Source organism: Trachemys scripta, chromosome 9 (genome assembly GCF_013100865.1).
Source record: "Trachemys scripta elegans isolate TJP31775 chromosome 9, CAS_Tse_1.0, whole genome shotgun sequence".
Classification (NCBI taxonomy): Eukaryota; Metazoa; Chordata; order Testudines; family Emydidae; genus Trachemys; species Trachemys scripta.
In genome coordinates this window covers 18,789,614-18,807,987 of record NC_048306.1, presented here as the reverse complement: position 1 = coordinate 18,807,987, position 18,374 = coordinate 18,789,614, and the positions used below count along the sequence as shown (strand labels likewise).

The following is an 18,374-nucleotide window of genomic DNA, read 5'->3' as shown; positions in this document are numbered from 1 at the left end:
GCAGTGTCTGTAGGGGTGTGTCTGCGCTTTGGGGGGATGTGTGCAGTGTCTCTAGGGGTGTGTCTGTGCGGTGTGGGAATGTGCGCAGTGTCTGTAGGGGCGAGTCTGTGCTTTGGGGGGGATATGTGCAGTGTCTGTAGGGGCGAGTCTGTGCTTTGGGGGGGATATGTGCAGTGTCTGTAGGGGCGTGTCTGTGCTTTGCGGGGGATGTGTGCAGTGTCTGTAGGGGCGTTTTTCTGTGTGGTGGGGGGATGTGTGCAGTGTTTATAGGGGCATCTCTGTGTGTTGGGGGGATGATGCGCAGTGTGCGCAGGGGCGTGTCTGCATATTGTGGGGGATGTGTGCAGTGTCTGCTGGGGTGTGTCTGCACAGTGGGGGGATGTGCGCAGGTTTGTAGGGGTGTGCCTGCACTGTTGGGGGATGTGTGCAGTGTTTGTAGGGGTGTGTCTGTGTAGTGGGAGGATGTGCGCAGTGTGTGCAGGGGCGTGTCTGCGTGTTGGGGGGATGTGTGCAGTGTCTGTAGGGGCGTGTCTGTGCTGTGTGGGGGGTGTGCGCAGTGTCTCTCGGGGCGTGTCTGTGCTTTGGGGAGATGTGCGCAGTGTGTGCAGCGGCATGTCTGTGCAGTGGGAGGGATGTGTGCAGTATTTGTAGGGGCGTGTCTCTGGGTTGAGGGGATGTGCGCCGTGTGTTTGTAGGGGTGTGTCTGTGGGTTGGGGTGTGTGTGGGCAGTGTGTCTGTAGGGGCGTGTCTGTGTGTTGCGGGGATGTGNGGGGGGGAGGTGCGCCGTGTGTTTGTAGGGGTGTGTCTGTGGGTTGGGATGTGTGTGGACAGTGTGTCTGTAGGGGCGTGTCTGCACCTTGGGAGGGATGTGTTCAGTGTCTGTGGGTTGGGGTGTGTGTGGACAGCATTTGTGTAGTGTGTGTATCTGTGCAAGAATGTGTGCATTGACACTAACGGCTATTTTAGTGGTTCGTGGTAGCCTTGGTGCCTGTTTGTGTGTAGGTTATCTATGGAATTGTTGAATTGCAGACTATTCCAAACTGTTTCTAAAACTGAGATTCAGGATGAAATCTGGTCAACTCAGAACTTGGGCAGGTTGTTTAGTTTCCTCTCAGTAAGCCGGAGTTATTTTGGCCCCATGAGTTACCTCTGACCCAATGAGCTGCCATCTTTAATGATGTCACACTCTGGAGACAAAGCCGCCTAAAGTCAAGACAGGAAATAATATCATTACATGGTCAGAGCTTCATTTCGTTCCCAGGAGCAATGCCATGGCCGGGGAGGAGGGGGTGTCTGCAGTTGGCATAGATGTGTATAATGAATGAAAAGGACGCCCGTAGTAATTCTTGTGCTCTCTTCTCAATTAGAAATTTAGACACTTGGTTCTTTCTTATCTGGATTCACCAAGTTGAAGCTATTTTGGTATTGTTAGGAAGCAGGTTGGTGGCATTTTGATTCAAATAGACCTTCTGGCTCATTTGATGAGACTATAGGAAAGTCACGAGGCCCCTTCCTTTTATTAGGAAACAGCAGGTTTTAATGAATAAGACACTGGCCTGCACATTAAGAGGAGGTTGGTTCTGTGCTGAGCTTTGCCTGTGATTCATTGTGTGAGCTTGAGGAAGGCTCTATACCCCCACCCACCCTTCACCTGAATTTTCTCACCTGTAGAATGGGGATATGGATACTTGTTTGCCTTTGTAATGCACTTTGTGTTCTATGGATGAAAACGTATTAGAATAAGTAATATACTAAGTAGTATTACTTTGGGAGCTAGCAAATATACAGAGATGATAGAATAATACAACTTCCCTACTACAATTAGATAAAGAACAGATGTCAAACAGATGGAGGTGTGAGGGTTTTTTTAAACTAATTATTATGTCATATATTTAGTGTCAGTCTTTCAGGATGTCCAAAATAGTCGCCAGAGGAACGGTGCCAGCCACATTTTTCTAGGTTTCACTGTTTATTGTAACTTTTCCATTTTCAGTAATAGCTTCATAAAAAGGAAACATCACGTTTCCTGTTCCATTGGTTTATCTATTACGTGTCCTGTTTTTGCAGTGGAGTAGAAGCAAATATCCCTGCCTTTTTATTTTTTTAAATCATTTTGCACTGGCTTCACTGTGCTGCAAGCGGGAATGTTACCCAGCTCCTGGAAAAGTGTTTGTTTAACTGATTAGGTTACAACCGGGGGTGCTGACATTTTGCCTTTGGTGTGTCACACCAAAATGGCAATAAAAAAGATTTAGCTGCTGACGTGCATTTGAAAAACAAGTACTTATTTAAAATGTGGTTGGCAGAGTCGCACTACAGAACCTCAGCCAATGTACACATGTATCTGAATGGAATGAAAACAAAGAAATCCCCATTCCAATGAATAAAAATGTAAAGTTAATAGCCTAATGCCTTTACCAACTACTCCATGATAACAATGTTCCCATGTCACTATGGATAGCCTGCTTGCAGAACACCAAACAGAAAGAGAAAGAGACATTAATGGGTTATAATTGATATTACAGCAGCTGTAGTTGCACTGCAACTGGACTATAATTTTTCACATAATCATTGCAGTTAACTTCTTGCTTATAAGATTGTATTCTAGCACATGCAGGAAAAAAAACCCAAAATGTCAGTAAAGGGATAAAAATTATCTCAATCATATAATTAAGCTTTTATATTAATGGTAACTACATGTATCAAAAAGAATAATTGGAGTGTAATGAAAGCATAATTACAGTCATTGTTTTATAAAGCATAACCTTCAATACAGCAACTAGAACCTGGAAAAAGTAGTTATCAAAGAGCGACTGATCTTCATAGACTTTGCTTTTGTCATAAACACTGAATAACTGAAATTAGTGTTAAGTGTTACATTCTGCATTTTTTATTATAACATCTATATCAGGAGTCGGCAGCCTCTGGCACGCTGCTCTCCAGGGTAAGCACCCTGGCGGGCCGGGACAGTTTGTTTACTTGCTGTGTCGGCAGGTTCGGCCGATCGCGGCTCCCACTGTCCGCAGTTTGCCGTCCCAGGCCAGTGGGGCTGCGGGAAGCGGGGCGGGCCGAGGGATATGCTGGCCGTGGCTTCCCGCAGCCCCCATTGGCCTGGAGCGGCGAACTGCAGCCAGTGGGAGCCGCGATTGGCCGAACTGGCTGACGCGGCAGGTAAACAAACTGGCCCTGCCCGCCAGGATGCTTACCCTGGCGAGCCGCGTGCCAGAGGTTGCCGACCCCTGATCTATATCATGGAAGGCTGTTCTGTAAACAGGGGGTATCAGGGTATTGTAAATACGTTCTTTCTAGGATGCAGGGTCACATTAAGCAATGCTGAACTAACCAAAGTCTTGGAATACTTGTGGCACCTTAGAGACTAACAAATTTATTTGAGCATAAGCTTTCGTGGGTTACAGCACACTTCTTTGGATGCATAGAATGGAACATATATTGAGGAGATATATATACACACATACAGAGAGCATGAAAAGGTGGGAGTTGTCTTACCAACTCTGAGAGGCCAATTAAGTAAGAGGAAAAAAAACTTTTGAAGTGATAATCAAGATAGCCCAGTACAGACAGTTTGATAAGAAGTGTGGGAGTACTTACATGGGGAGATAGATTCAATGTTTGTAATGGCTCAGCCATTCCCAGTCTCTGTTTAAGCCTAAATTGATTGTATCTAATTTGCATATCAATTCAAGCTCAGCAGTTTCTCGTTGGAGTCTGTTTTTGAAGCTTTTTTGTTGCAAAATTGCCACCCGCAGGTCTGTCATTGAATGACCAGACAGGTTAAAGTGTTCTCCTACTGGTTTTTGAATATTATGATTCCTGATGTCAGATTTGTGTCCATTAATTCTTTTGAGTAGAGACTGTCTGGTTTGGCCAATGTACATGGCAGAGGGGCATTGCTGGCACATGATGGCATATATCACATTGGTAGATGTGCAGGTGAACGAGCCCCTGATGGCATGGCTGATGTGATTAGGTCCTATGATGATATCACTTGAATAGATAGGTGGGCAGAGTTGGCATCAGGCTTTGTTGCAAGGATACGTTCCTGGGTCAGTGTTTTTGTTCACTGATGTGTGATTGCTGGTGACCCAGGGGCTGGGGCAGAGAGGCCCCACCTAACGGAGGGAACCCACATAGGGGCAGGGAGGGCTGAGGGCGGAACCCAAACGGAAGTGGGAAGCCAGGGAGGTCTACGGTGGGGACCCAGACCATAGGAGAGGGAAGCAGGTGGCTCCAGTTGGTGGAGGGCCTGCACGTTGAACGAGATTCCCTGAGGGCCCAGCTGTGAAGAGCACAGGGGCGATAGGGAATTCCCCCCTGAGAGGGTTCTTAATGGGGAGGGTGTGTAGTGGGGCGGACTGCCCCACTCCCTGAGAATTTAGGCTGCAGCAGGCCAGTGGGCCTGCGCAGACGGGCAGCCAATCAGAAGAGGGCTTATTGTGAGCCAATCAGGGCCCAGATTGGAGGCAGCCAATCAGGGCCAGGCTCAGCCCTATAAAAAGGCTGCTCAGGGAGAGCACAGTCAGTCTGTCCCAGGCCTTTGACAGGGGAAGGTCTGTCTCCAGAGCAGGGAAACTAGCACCGCGGACAGTGCAGTGCTGGCCAGGCTCGGGGAGCAAAAGGGCGCTCTAGCCCATAGCCTGCCAGGCTGCAGGCCCTGAAGGGAAGGGCCTAGTGGGTATTAGGGGCCGTAGGGGAAGCGGCCCAGGGAAGTGGACAGACAAAGGGGAGAGAAGGAGGACAGCGAGGCTGCCGCCAGAGGGTCCCTGGGATGGGACCCAGAGTAGAGGGTGGGCCTGGGTCCCACCCTTCCCCTGTTGCAGTACACCCAGCCATTGGCCATAGAGAGCAGCCATTATAGACCACGCCAGATCCCTGACAGGCGGGATTAGACTTTGGGGTGTGTGGTTGACCACGGTGGCTGGACATAGAGACTGCTGATTGACACCCCACCCCGGAAGGGGGTGTGGATGGACTGAAGGGCACTGCCGGAGGGCAATAGTCCTGAAGAGGATGCCGTGGGTTGGTGAGCGATGTGGGCTCAGAAGCCAACCAAGGGTCAGACAATGGGTGGGACACCATCAAGAGAGGGTGCTCCACTGGACTGAGCTAATTCCCAGAGGCAACCAGTAGGAGGTGCCGGGTGGTGAGTCCCAACCCTGTTACAGTGAGCAAGTAGTTTTTAAGTGAGGTGAAACTTGGGGGTACGCAGGACAAATCAGACTCCTGAAAGGGGTACAGTAGTCTGGAAAGGTTGAGAATCACTGCTCTAAACCACACTTCCTTAATTTGCTTATGAGAATTTAGTGTAGGACTGTGTCAAAAAACCTTACTAAAATAAAGATATATCACATCTACTACTTCCTCCCTTATCCATTAGTCCAGTAACTCTGTCAAAGAAGGAAATTAGATTGGTCTGACATGATTTGTTCATGACAAATTTGTGCTGGCTATTACTTACCTATTATCCATTAGGTGCTTACATGTTGATTGTTTAATAATTTGTTCCAGATGTTGAAGTTAGGCTGATTGGTTTATAATTTCCTGAGTCCCCTTTTTAAAGATAGGTACTATGTATGCCCTTCTCCAGCAAACTGGGACTCACCTGTCCTCCCTGAGTTCTTGAAGATAATCACTAACAGTTCCAAAATTGCTTCAGTTAGTTCCTTAAGTACCATAAGGGTGAATTTTGTCAGGTCCTGCCAACTTTAGATGTATTAAATTATCTAAATATTTTTTAACCAGTTCTTTCTCTATTATGGCTTGGTTTTTCTTCCCACTTGTTGTTAATATTAATTGTGTTAAGCATCTGTCATAATTAACCTTTTTAGTGAAGACAAGCAAAATAGGCATTAAACATATCAACCTTCTTGATATAATCAATTAATAGGGCCCTACCAAATTCACGGCCATGAAAAATGTGTCATGGACCATGAAACCTGGTCTCCCCCCATGAAATCTGGTCTTTTATGTGCTTTTACCCTATACAGATTTCAAGGGAGCGATCAGGGTTTCTCAAATTGGGAATCCTGATCCAAAAGGGCGTTGCAGGGGAGTTCCAAGCTTATTTTAAGAGGTCGTGGTATTGCCACCCTTACTTCTGTGTTGCCTTCAGAGCTGGGCAGCTGGAAAGCAGCAGCTGTTGGCCAAGTGCCCAGCTGGGAAGGCCGTGCCCTGCCAGCAGCAGTGCAGAAGTAAGGGTGGCAATACCATACCATGCCACCCTTACTTCTGTGCTGCTACCTTCAGAGCTGGGTGGCCAGAGAGTGGCGGCTGCTGACTGAGGGCCCAGCTCTGCAGGCAGCAGTGAAGAAGTAAGGGTGACAATAACATACCATGACATCCTTACTTCTGCGCTGCTGCTGGCAGCGGCTCTGCCTTCAGAGCTGGGCTCCCGGCCAACAGCCGCCGCTCTCCAGCTGCCCAGCTCTGAAGGCAGCGCCACCACCAGCAGCAGCGCAGAAGTAAGGGTAGCAATACCACAACCCCCCACTACAATAACCTTGCCCCCTCTCCCCAAATCCTTTTTGGGTTAGGACCCCTATAATTACAACACCATACAATTTCAGATTTAAATAACTGAAATCATGAAATTTATTATTTTTTAAATCCTGTGACCGTGAAATTGACCAAAATGGACTATGAATTTAGTAGGGCCCTAGTTATTAGCTCTCCTTCCCCAAGAAATAGTGGACTTTCCTTTGTCTTTCTCTTGCTCCTAATGTATTTATAGAGCTTCCTTTGACTCCAGATTTCTTACCGTACCAAACCCAAGCTCTTCAGCTTCACCTTGAACGTTTGACATAATCTTTCCCCAATATGGGCTCGTTTTCTGCCTCTCCCAATGTTCTTCCTTGCCCTTAAACCTCCTTCGGTCTCCTTACCCACTTTTAGTTTTGTGCCTTTTATCATTCTGAAAAGGCTACTGCCACTTCTCCTTAGATGGTCTAATCCCCATTGTGCTGATGCTGTATATTAAAGCAGTGCCTTGAGGCATCAACCAAATTGGACACCCCACTGTCCTAGGCACTATACCCGGGGTTGGCAACCTTTCAGAAGTGGTGTGCCGAGTCTTCATTTATTCACTCTAATTTAAGGTTTCATGTGCCAGTAATACATTTTAATGTTTTTAGAAGGTCTCTTTCTATAAGTCTATATATTATATAACTAAACTATTGGTGTATGTAAAGTAAATAAGGTTTTTAAAATGTTTAAGAAGCTTCATTTAAAATTATATTAAAATGCAGAGCCCTCCCCGGACCAGTGGCCAGGACCCAGGCAGTCTGAGTGCCACTGAAAATCAGCTTGTGTGCCGCCTTTGGCACCCGTGCCATAGGTTGCCCTCCCCTGCACTATACAAACACATAGGAAGAGACAGTTCCTTCCCAAAGAGTTCACAATCTATATAGACAATGAGTGGGGGAAAGGGGAATATTCGGATCCCTTATTATACAGATGGGAAACTGAGGTGCAGAGAAATTCAGAGACATGCCAGGGTTACCCAGGAAGTCTGTGGCAGAGCTGGGGACTGAGCCCAAATCTCCTGAATTCCTATCCAGTGCCTCCATTTTTTGCTGAGCCTTCCTTCCCTTGGAAAGTGGTCTATCCTTGTCTGGTTCATGGTTTGGGTTCGGCTGCATTGTTTGATGGTAGATCGTTCACCTGCCCTAGTATCTAGACCTAGGCTTCATGCCACTATTGGTCAGAAGCTGGTTTCATTTGTATAAAACATCACTGGTGACTTTGGCTAGGGTTTGAGATGAAGTTGAATATGTGCACCAGCTGAAAACTGTGTTATGTTTTACAAAGAGCCTAGTGCATGCTAGAACAGACGGTGTGTTAGTAGGTGTGTTGAAATGCCCATGTGGTGTGTGTGCAATTTACTTAGTTTAAGATTGAAGTTTATTGCACTAGGAGGTTCCGGAACCTTTGGAACTAGTGTACATGGCTGGTGTCCTGGAAAACACCACCCTAGCATGGGTACTTACATTCTAATAACTAAAATTACTGCTGCATTTCAACTGAATTGTTTTTCACTGTGGCTGACCCAAAATGACTACTGAGTCCCATCCCAAGGTTGACAGGGTGGGTGCCCTCTGTATATACAGGATTTAAAGCACCTTGGGGTCTTGTGGTATGAAAGGCACTATGGGAACATACCATTTATCTTTTATATAATTGCCTTATTTTATAAGCAAGATCAATAAGCTCCTCTTACTCCTAAACTAAAGACTCTTGTGGGAGAATCTAGAAGAAAAATTCACGCTAAAATTCCATTTTTAAAATGGTGCCTTTTGAAAGTAAATTCTAAGGAACTGGAGAAGTCTTCAGGGCAACAGAAAATCCCGCCTCGTGCCTGAGATGGCACGAAACCCAGGTGGTAGAATCTGAATGGCCAATCCAGCAAAATAGAGGTGCTCCAGCAAGGGGCTGAGTCCAATTCCCATTGAAGTCATAAATCCCCAAGAAATGTGAAAGTCAAATGCAATATAAAATGGATGAGCTGTGGGAGCCAAATCGACAACCAGAAGAGTTGGCCTCAGCCCACGAGGGACTATTTATTGGAATAATCCTTGGCAGCTAAATCTTCAAAATGGCCTCAATCCAGCTTCTCCACTCGTGCATGAACATTTTACAGCAGAATTTATTGCACTCACAAAACTAGCTGGTGCAAATTGAGAAGCTGTTTTTTGAAAAGGTGATCTTCCGTCGTCATCAGCTATTATCAAAGGGAGATTGCCAAGCTACGTTAAGGCTTAACTGATAGCCTCTACAGTTTAAAGCTCTCACCTCAAGCCTAGTGTTCCTTTAAAAAAAAAAAGTTTAGATGCAATGGAACCTGTGCTTAATTTAAAGCCATAGTGGACTAATTAAATTCGATAGACGGCATAGGTTCTAATGGAAAATACAGTAATTATGACTTAGGCATGACTTTGAAACTTTAAACCAAATCATTGTCTCTGCCATGACAAAAGGCATATATCCTTGGACTGGCTTGTGCCATGATAGATGTAATGCAACACTGTAGTTATTTGGCATCGCGTTGAGCGTTTCCACTCCTGCAGCACCTTGGCATCATGACCCAGGTAGCTTGCACTAGCCTGGTGCCATGATAAAGAGAAGTCAATCCTGTGTCGCTTTGGCGCTATGGATTTAATATACATTCTGCAGTGATCTGGTGCTATGAAAGCGAAAGCCTTATTTAATAGCACATTTTTCTTTAAAAAGAAAAACAAGTAAAAATGTGCAAATGAGATTTTCCTTTGAGACGAGGAGGTTGCAGAGGTCAATGTGACTATTGTGTTTGGGGCTGTGGGGCTGCCATTTGGAATTCAATGTGTGAATACAACAAAATGGCCGCTCATCATATCTTAATGGATGTGAGCTCCAGCTGCATTATTGAACATGCGTTCAGTTCCTGAATGATAACAGACCTCATCCTGCAAAGACATAGGCACATAAGTATTCATAATGAATTCAATATGACTTAAACTTTAACACGTGTGTGAGCCTTGGCAGGAGTGAGGCCAGGGGGTGGGAGGAAGCTCTCTGCTTTTTGTGTTTGACTCTCAGTACTGTTCTGTGCTCCTCTCCCTCATACCATTTGATAAACTGTGAGTTCCCTCCACCAAACCACACAGTGGTTATTGCAGTTATATTTCTTTGTGTCTGGGGAAGTCCTATACCAGGGATTCTCAAACTTCATTGCACCTCGACCCCCTTCTAACAACAAAAATTACCGCATGATCCTTGGAGGGATCGTGCAGCCTGAGCCCACCGGAGCCCCGTGGCCCTGTGTGTGGGGAGGGTGGGGGGGAGGCAAAGCCCCACTGCCCTGTATGGGGTGGGGGGGCAAAACTGAAGCCCAAGAGCTTCAGCCCCAGGCAGGAGTGCCTGTAACCAGAGCCCCTCCACCTAGGGCTGAAACCCGCAGGCTTCGGCCCTGGGCGGTGGGACTCAGGCTTCAGCTTTGGCCCTGGATCGCAGTAAGTCTGAGCCTGCCCTGGGAACCCCATTAAAATGGGGTTGTGACCCACTTTGGGGTCCCGACCCACAGTTTGAGAACCAGTGTCCTATACCTTGACCTCTCATTAGCTACTTAACAAATGTGTGGGTGGAGAAATATCCATTGCCCATGAAAGAAGACCTCATTTGGTCACTCCTGGACAACCCTTTGGTTCTGGAGGTATCACCTCTTCATGCTTGGAGCGTTCTTATGTTCCCTGAGATGCCTGCCCATTCCTTCTACTGCCCTGTCACGCAAGTCATTTGTCGTTGTTTGTTTGTTCTCTACCAAATAATGAATCCACAGTAATAGAACTCTATTTTAGCAGATTTGATAGATTGCTGCAAAAATGCCTCCAAGTGGCACATGACAAAAGAGAAAGAAGAGTTTAAAAAGGAATTACCCCTGTAAGGAACTTAATAATAATAATTGGCAACTCAGAGGCCATAAAATATGAGAGGTTGGGACATACATAAAATGAATCCAAGATTTAACATAACAAAGAGCCCCCCTTCCACATTGCCATTAAATTTGTGGCTCCGGAAAGAGAGGGGATGATTTTTTCATACAGACCTACTACTGCACCTCAGTCATTCTCTGCAACACTTCTGCTTCTATTCTGAATGTTGGTTTCTCCTGAGAGCAAGCTGCCAATCAAAGAAAATTGCTGGCTGGCTTTGTGATGCGAACTAAAATATTCACTAGGGGCTAGGTTGAAAATACAAAACTTATTGTGTTTTCCAAATGTGACCATCAGCATAATTTGAAAGGCCAGTGTCTGAAACTACTAGACTATTTAGCCCCGCAACATCCCCGCATTAAGGTCTAGTAAAGGAATATTACCTTCACTCCTCCAGAGTGTTATAAATATACTAGACAACTACATAGCATAGTGAGACATTTCAAATATTTCTCCTGGAGCAAATGTAACAGTTACATTCCAGCAAACAGAACAGTAAGCACTGATTTTTTTTTTTTTAAATGTTGAACTTATCCATGAAAAAATGTTCTCTTTAAGGTTTTGGGTATTTATGAAACACAGTGCAAACATATATTTTGCTTTTCTGTCTCCTCTTTTATTCAAGCACCCCAAAAGCATTATGTAAACATTAACAATTTAAGCCTAAGGTGGTAGATATTACTATCCCTGTTCTCAGATATGGAAACTGAGGCATAAGATCAGTTAAGTGACTTGCCGAAGATCACACAAGAGCCCTATGGCAGAAATAGGAATAGAACCCAGATCTTCTGATTTTCAGGCCTGTGATTAAATACAATACCATCCTTCCTTGCTCTACAATGTAAATATTATATTTCAGGGATGGGCCACGTTAAGATAGTAGAGGAACCTCAAGACCACTAAACCCTTTGGCAGGCCAGGGAATATGATGCATGCGGGGAGTGGGAGGGGTCAAGTCCTGTTGCCAGGGGGTGTGACTGGAGGTGGAAGAAGTTGGGTCCTGGCCCTGGGGAGGTGATGCAGGGGGAGAATCGGGTACAATACCTGGGAGGGGGTGATGCAAGGGAGGATTGCATGGGGGGAGTCAGGTCTGTAGGATGATGTAACTCGCACACGGGGGAGGGGGTTGGAGAGCCTGTCCCCCACTTACCCTGTAGTGGTGACTCATGTACGGGGCTGGGTCCAGCTCCCTGCTCTAGCCCACTGGCTGTCATCCCAGTATCTCGTGATGCCCATGTTCAGGCTGGTGATGCCCTGCCCCTCTCCTGGCCGCGGTGCTGCTGTATTGCCTGCCCTGAGCCGGGTTATGGCAGGCCAAATACAATGATCTAGCAGTCTAGATGCAGTCCCTGAGCTGCCTGTTGCCCATCCCTGCTATATGTCTGGTGTTTGACTAGTGGAAGGCTCAGGGTTCTAACGGGGGTTGTCTCTCACTGTGTAAGTCAGACGGCACTTGCAGTGCTCCAGCCACAGAACCAGCTATGCAGCTAGATAAAGGCAGGACCCCCCTGAACACCAGCTGCTGCCTAGCTGAAACAGATAGATAAAGTGCAGCTTATCATTTATTAATCAGAAAGACCTAGGATTAGGTGCTGCTGAACGATGATCAATACCTCCAGTGGGAATTCTTCATAATAGCAAAGCATCGTGTAATGTCTTTATACTTCTGCTAGGTCCAATGGAAGAAATATAAGGGATTATGAAGCCTCAACTATAAATGAAATGTCTGTGATTGAGGGATCCTGGTGACAGCATAAATGCATTGGTGGTTTGTGTTTGCCTTCAGAACACCATAATGGGATTGCAGCCGTAATGTAAATCCCTGGGGTACATTACTTGATCAAATGCATAGTTTAAAAAAATCAAATAATCATCCTAAGTCTTGTGTCTTTCTTCCCCTATGTCTCACTCTATGCTGGGGTGTTTTGTCATTACACCTCTACCCCGATATAACGCTGCCCTCGGGAGCCAAAAAATCTTACCACGTTATAGGTGAAACCATGTTATATCGAACTTGCTTTGATCCACCGGAGTGCGCAGCCCTGCCCCCCCGGAGCACTGCTTTACCGCGTGATATCCAAAATTCATGTTATATCGGGTTGCGTTATATCGGGGTAGAGGTGTACTTCCCATCTCTTGTTCACATACAATTCTGGTCTTCTCCTTCCTCCCAGCTTGACCCTTTGCATAACTTTATTGTTATTTTGTATTAAATACTGCATTATGAACGTGCACCATGCTTTACAGGCAGTTTGAATACAAGGTCCCTGCTCCCATGGAGCTAAGTATCTAAAAGAATTTTAAGCCCTCTACATCGAAAAGGAACAGAGTAAGATTTATATTATGTATCTTTTCTATCACTTTCTTATCATGCCATCACACACTGAGCAGTAATAAGAATGTAAACACTAAACACACATTCGTTCTAAGCCTATTAGAGGCTTCCATGTATTATAAAGCTATTAGTGTTCTTGCCATATGTTATATGAAGGAAGCGTCTCTGTGCCTGTGTCAGGAATGTAATGTAGGCAGAGAAGGACAAATATAAGGACACTATGGGCCTGATTCTTTGCTGTCTTCCACCTTGTGTAATCATGGCTGCTGCATTCAATTTGCACAGGTGAGGTGTAAAACACCACCCCTGGTGAAAGTGAATGGAGAATTTTGATTTGGTACCACTTTGCACAGGTGTAAACGTTGACACAAGGTTTCAAGCAATGGAGAATCAGGCCCAGTGTCTTTTCACAGAGGAAAGGTATCACGATGAATTGTTTGTGTACGTCCTGTCGCTGTAGCTCTTCATAGATAGTATGCAAGAAAACCCAACCAGTCCACTGTCAGGGAGAACAGTTCCTTAAGGGATAGTCTATCTAGTCCGAACTAAATTAAAGTCAGAATGTTCTGATAGGTTTGAAATAGAAACATAGCAAAATTTCACCCAAATCCTGCAAGGTTATCCTAACAAAACCCCACAGGTCCATAAGATCCTCTGGACTTGTGGACAATGCATTGAATTTCTATGAAATTCATATTAAACAGAGAAAGGCTTGTTACATTATCTTATCCCTTACTTACCCATTGCAGAATTGTTTCCTGCAATGGATTCTTAAGTGATTTGTACAGTCTCATCTGATACGACTCAGGCAACTGAGCTTCTGCCACTCCCACGGGGAGACTGTTTTACAGTCTGTGCCCCAGTAATAAATCCCACAAATCCCTAGGATCCTGCAGATTTCCACCAAAATAAAATGTTACAAATCCCCCGGTGCTCAGATACCCTGGAGATGAGCATGACGTAAAACCCTGGATAGGTAGATTCTATATATTTGATTGCAAATGAAAAGTTTGAACCAAATTTTGAAATGCTGATTTTTTTTTTGTTCAACATTATGTGGATTAAACTCAACTGTGACCTTCTAACATTTCACCTATGGCTGCTAAGCATGAGCTTGGATTTGTGTGGTACAGAAAATGGGAGCTATGGCATTAGGTGTAGCATTTAAAAACCATTACGTCCAGGTCTTATTTCTTCTTTTGAATCAATGAAAGTACAGTAAAGCCCATGTGCAATGCCTGCTAGTTTCATCAGCATAATGATCCTTGAATTTGCTTCCACTAGAGATTCTTCAGAACCAGATTGTCACCATTTTTCAGACATGATGCAAGATGCACCTTTTTGATCAATGTTGGTATCTCTTGGCAATCGGGGCCAGATTCACACAGGTATTCATGTGCCTACAGATGCAGATAGGCACCTAATGGGATTCACAGAAGTGACTTCTCGAGGTTTTCAATGTCAGACAGGTGCCCAAATCCCTTAGACACCTAGGGGGATTCATAAGTGTCTATCAGCATTTTAAGTGCCTAAATACCTTTGTGAATTTGGCCCTTGGTCACTGGGTTGTAATCCATTTGTTTCTGTTTATTTTAAGGGGTAGTTTATTGACCAGTGTATGTGTTTTGGGGAAACACTACTTGCTTTTACCTTGATACTATAGTAACAAGCACCTAAGAAATGTAGGTAATAATCAGAACTGGCTGAACAATTTTTATGAAAATAACATTTCAATGAAAAATGGAACCAAAATTTCATAAACTTGAATTGTGCAATGTTCTCCCCATTTTCCAGCCAGTGCTAATAACATGTTGGTTCCCTATATAATTGCCTCTGTATTTATTATTTTCAAAAGGGGAAAGCTATGTCTGTTCATCTGACAACTTCTTCAAGAAGGTGGAATATACCAAGAATGTCAATCCCAACTGGTCCGTCAATGTGAAGACATCAGCCAACCTGAAAGCACCTCAGTCTCTGGCCAGCAGCAACAGTGCCCAGGCAAGGGAGAACAAGGATTTTGTGCGTCCCAAGCTGGTGACCATCATCCGCAGTGGGGTGAAGCCCCGAAAGGCTGTTCGCGTGCTCCTGAACAAGAAGACTGCACATTCGTTTGAGCAAGTTCTCACTGATATTACTGAAGCTATAAAACTGGAGACGGGTGTGGTCAAAAAACTGTATACCCTGGATGGGAAACAGGTAAGGGATTTGCAAATTTCTTTTTCTTTTCCCTCTCCTCTCCTCTATTTCGCTCATATATTATAGCAATGCTGACTAAGTGAACAATTACTGAAGCCTAAAATTAACCTGAGACAGTCATCACCATCTGTTCTTCTGGAAGTCAGACTTCTCATGCCAGTGGTTCTGTTACTAAATTGTCACTGGTATTAATATCAGGCAAAGAATGCAGCCAACCGTCTGAATGAAACAGATGTACTACCCCACTGTCTGAGCACCAGAGAGCTGTGTATATTCTCCAAAAGTTTTCCAAAATATATAAATAATGTGAGCAGTTTGTACTGTAGGTTAGTTTATTTGTTAGGTAACCATAGCAGCAGCTCTCAAGGACTCCCTACAAGTATTAGAACAAATGTGATGTTTTACTATTTTGTTCTCAGATGAGCACTAGTCAGCGTAAATTAATTGGTGAGTAACACACTCATCTGGCTAACTCTGTACTAGTAGGAAAATGTATGGGACATGTGATACTTTCATGGGTAAAAGTATAAATAGTTAATATACAGTAGGGGCTCCGGGTCAGAATTTTGTGGGTCATTGTAAGCAGAACATTTTGACTTAGCTCTACATGTTCTTATTACACAAGCACATTTTTTAAAGTACCCCTCACTTGCTGTGTTGTGGCTAACAGACCACTGAATAAGGTCTTTTTGCTCCTATGGAATCCCCTAAAGGAATGTGTGCTATACAGCTTGGGGTGCTGGGATGGATAGATACTTCATCTATCTTTGGTTAAAGTCACAGATGCCAGTGGCTCTTGGAATTGGGGTGACCTTTTTATTTTTTCCTCTGTCTCTATATTTTCTCACTTTTCTGAGTGGGGAAGTACAGCCTCCACTGATATTGTATTGGACACTCTTTTTATTGTGAGGATTGATATTGGAGATTTAAAATGACTAATTCCATTACCCATCTTCTGCAGAAGGTGTTGGTTTATATATTCAGGGCCGGCTCCAGGCCCCAGCTTAACAAGCAGGTGCTTGGGGCGGCCAAGGGAGAGGGGCGGCACCTGCGGCAATTGGGGGCGGCAGGTACCTCACTCCCTCTAGGAGCGAAGGACCTGCCGCTGAACTGCCGCTGCCGATCGCGGCGCTTTTTTTTTTTCCCCCCCAATTGCCACTGCTGATTGCAATTGCGATCGCTGCTTTTTTTTTTTTTTGCTTGGGGCGGCAGAAATGCTGGAGCCGGCCCTGTACATATTGTCTCTTGAAACATAAGCAAGAAGGTAGATAATCTACTTGAGAGCAATGTATACATTTTAATGAACGAAAAGGTCAATTTTTCAGGTAAAGAATGTTATGTTTGTCCGTAATGTATGTTAGCCCATATCTGTTCCTTGGGTTTAGAATGTAAAGTATCATACTGAATATCAGCCCAGATTAACTGCTTTGTCTCAATTTCGGTGTTCTCACCTGTGTAATTCATTATTTATTATTGCTTCAAAATGAGACTTTTTCCTTGGTCGGTCAAAACTTTTCTTTAGATTTGGGTCAGCCAAGCATTCGCCACTCATGAGACATGATGGTTTATACTTCGGTAATGCACCCTCCTATCACCATGCCCGAAGACCCAACAACGTATTGTCAAATAAACAGGGACAGCTAGTGTTGTAGGTGAAAGGCTAGAAGTGAGGGAGAGATGGGAGGAGTGGAGGAAGGAGAAGGGGTGCCGTCTGACCCATTAACCACAATCCAGAATGGTACACTTTTGTGTGTGTGTAAAACACATCAGTGTTGTGCATCTCTTCCTCATAGTCACATGATAAATGAAGGGGTTTGAAATCTATGGGACCTGCAAACTCTTACTCATGGAGTATTCCTTACTCACACGAGTAGAGCCATTGAGTTCAATACAGTCAGGCCTCTGGGTCAGAGTTTTAGGTTGGACACTGTAACTTGCCTCAGTTGTCCTAAGTAATGTGCTCACTCCCACCAGAAGCTTTGAAAGTGCTTCTGGCTGTTGTGTTAGCCAAGTCCTGCTGCTCGTTGGAGCCCCCTACAGGAATTTATGCTGTATAGTCTGCAACGCTGAAGCCCCTGCTGTACATTGAACTATTGATGTGAGTAAGGGTTTGTAGGATTAGGCCTGATGTCATTTATCTTTCCGTAGCACATGCCAATGTCCTTGGCTGTCAAAATATACACATGCTCTTGAATTCAGTACTAAAAAGTGGCCTTAAATTCTTAGTGCCAGAATCTGATAACTTTTCTCACAGTGAATGATACCATTATCCACCATTGACTTCAATTGGACTGCTGGTGGAGGAAAGTTCTACTCAATGTGACTAAAAGTATCACAATCTGACCCTGAAAATTTACTCAGTCCTTGCTCTGGAAAGCTCTCAATGACTTTAGTGAGAGTTTGACTCACTGACTAAGGACTTAAGGATTTCTCTGTATGTACTCTCCACCATTCCCCTGGAACACACATTTTACTAGCTGCCTGAGAAAAGATGCATCTCTCTCTCACATACCAGTTCCACTGTATATGAAGGGACATGTGGTGATGTATTTTTGAAGAAATAAAAAGAAAAATGAGATCATTTGCAATCTGACAACGATAATGTAATATCTAATAGTTGGTTGTTACATCATTTATTAATAGAGCTCTACACCAGGGAAAAATGTGGCCCCGTATGTTTTGGTTTCATTTAAAGATTTCTTCAGTGTTTGTGTTTTAGTCTGTTAAAGTCTGGTTTAGTCTGTATTTGAAGTTTCCCACCTAAATTTGTTCCCAGTATTGCTAAAAAGAACCAAAATTTTCTGCTGTGGGTGCAGTTGTTGGCTGGTATCATCTACTGTCTCATAGTCCACCATCAATTCTGACCTTCCCACAAGCTATCAGAAAGAAGTCTTTGAAGGCATAATTCTGACAAACTGTGGTTTATTTTCCAAAAAAAAAAAAGATTCATGCAAAAACCCAAGCTGCTCAAAGCTGAAATGTTGACAAGACTCTTGACAGTCTCACTATTTAAGTGCCATCACAGCAGTGTTACTTCCACTGTCGCGAAATGATATAATTTACAAAGGCAATGTACAAAGGGAAATCATCCTTATTGAGTCCATATGCTTCACTTAATGAGGTGAAATGATTATTTATTTTATGCATAGGCATTTCTATGACACTCATCAGCAGTCATCAGAGTGCTTTAGAAATGTAGGCATTAGTGGTGAAGGTACAGTGGCATACAAATAATTCCATTTCTACGCACTGCAAACCTACTACGGATGGGATGATAAACTGTAAATTTGGAGCAGGATGCTGTGTGTATGAATAAACATAATATCCATAGAGTTTAAGCCCAGAAGGGACCACTAGGTAAT

The 18,374-nt window shown here is 44.4% G+C and overlaps 1 protein-coding gene across 4 annotated transcripts in view; it reads left to right on the top strand.

The window, feature by feature from the left end:
- The window catches only part of DCX (doublecortin), a 109,908-nt gene that overhangs the window by 3,613 nt on the left and 87,921 nt on the right, over positions 1-18,374 (top strand). For all 4 annotated transcript variants that reach the window (XM_034781166.1, XM_034781165.1, XM_034781164.1 and 1 more), the window contains exon 3: positions 14,672-15,012. In XM_034781166.1, coding sequence (XP_034637057.1) covers positions 14,672-15,012 — 341 coding nt within the window. The remainder of the gene's footprint in view (positions 1-14,671; positions 15,013-18,374) is intronic.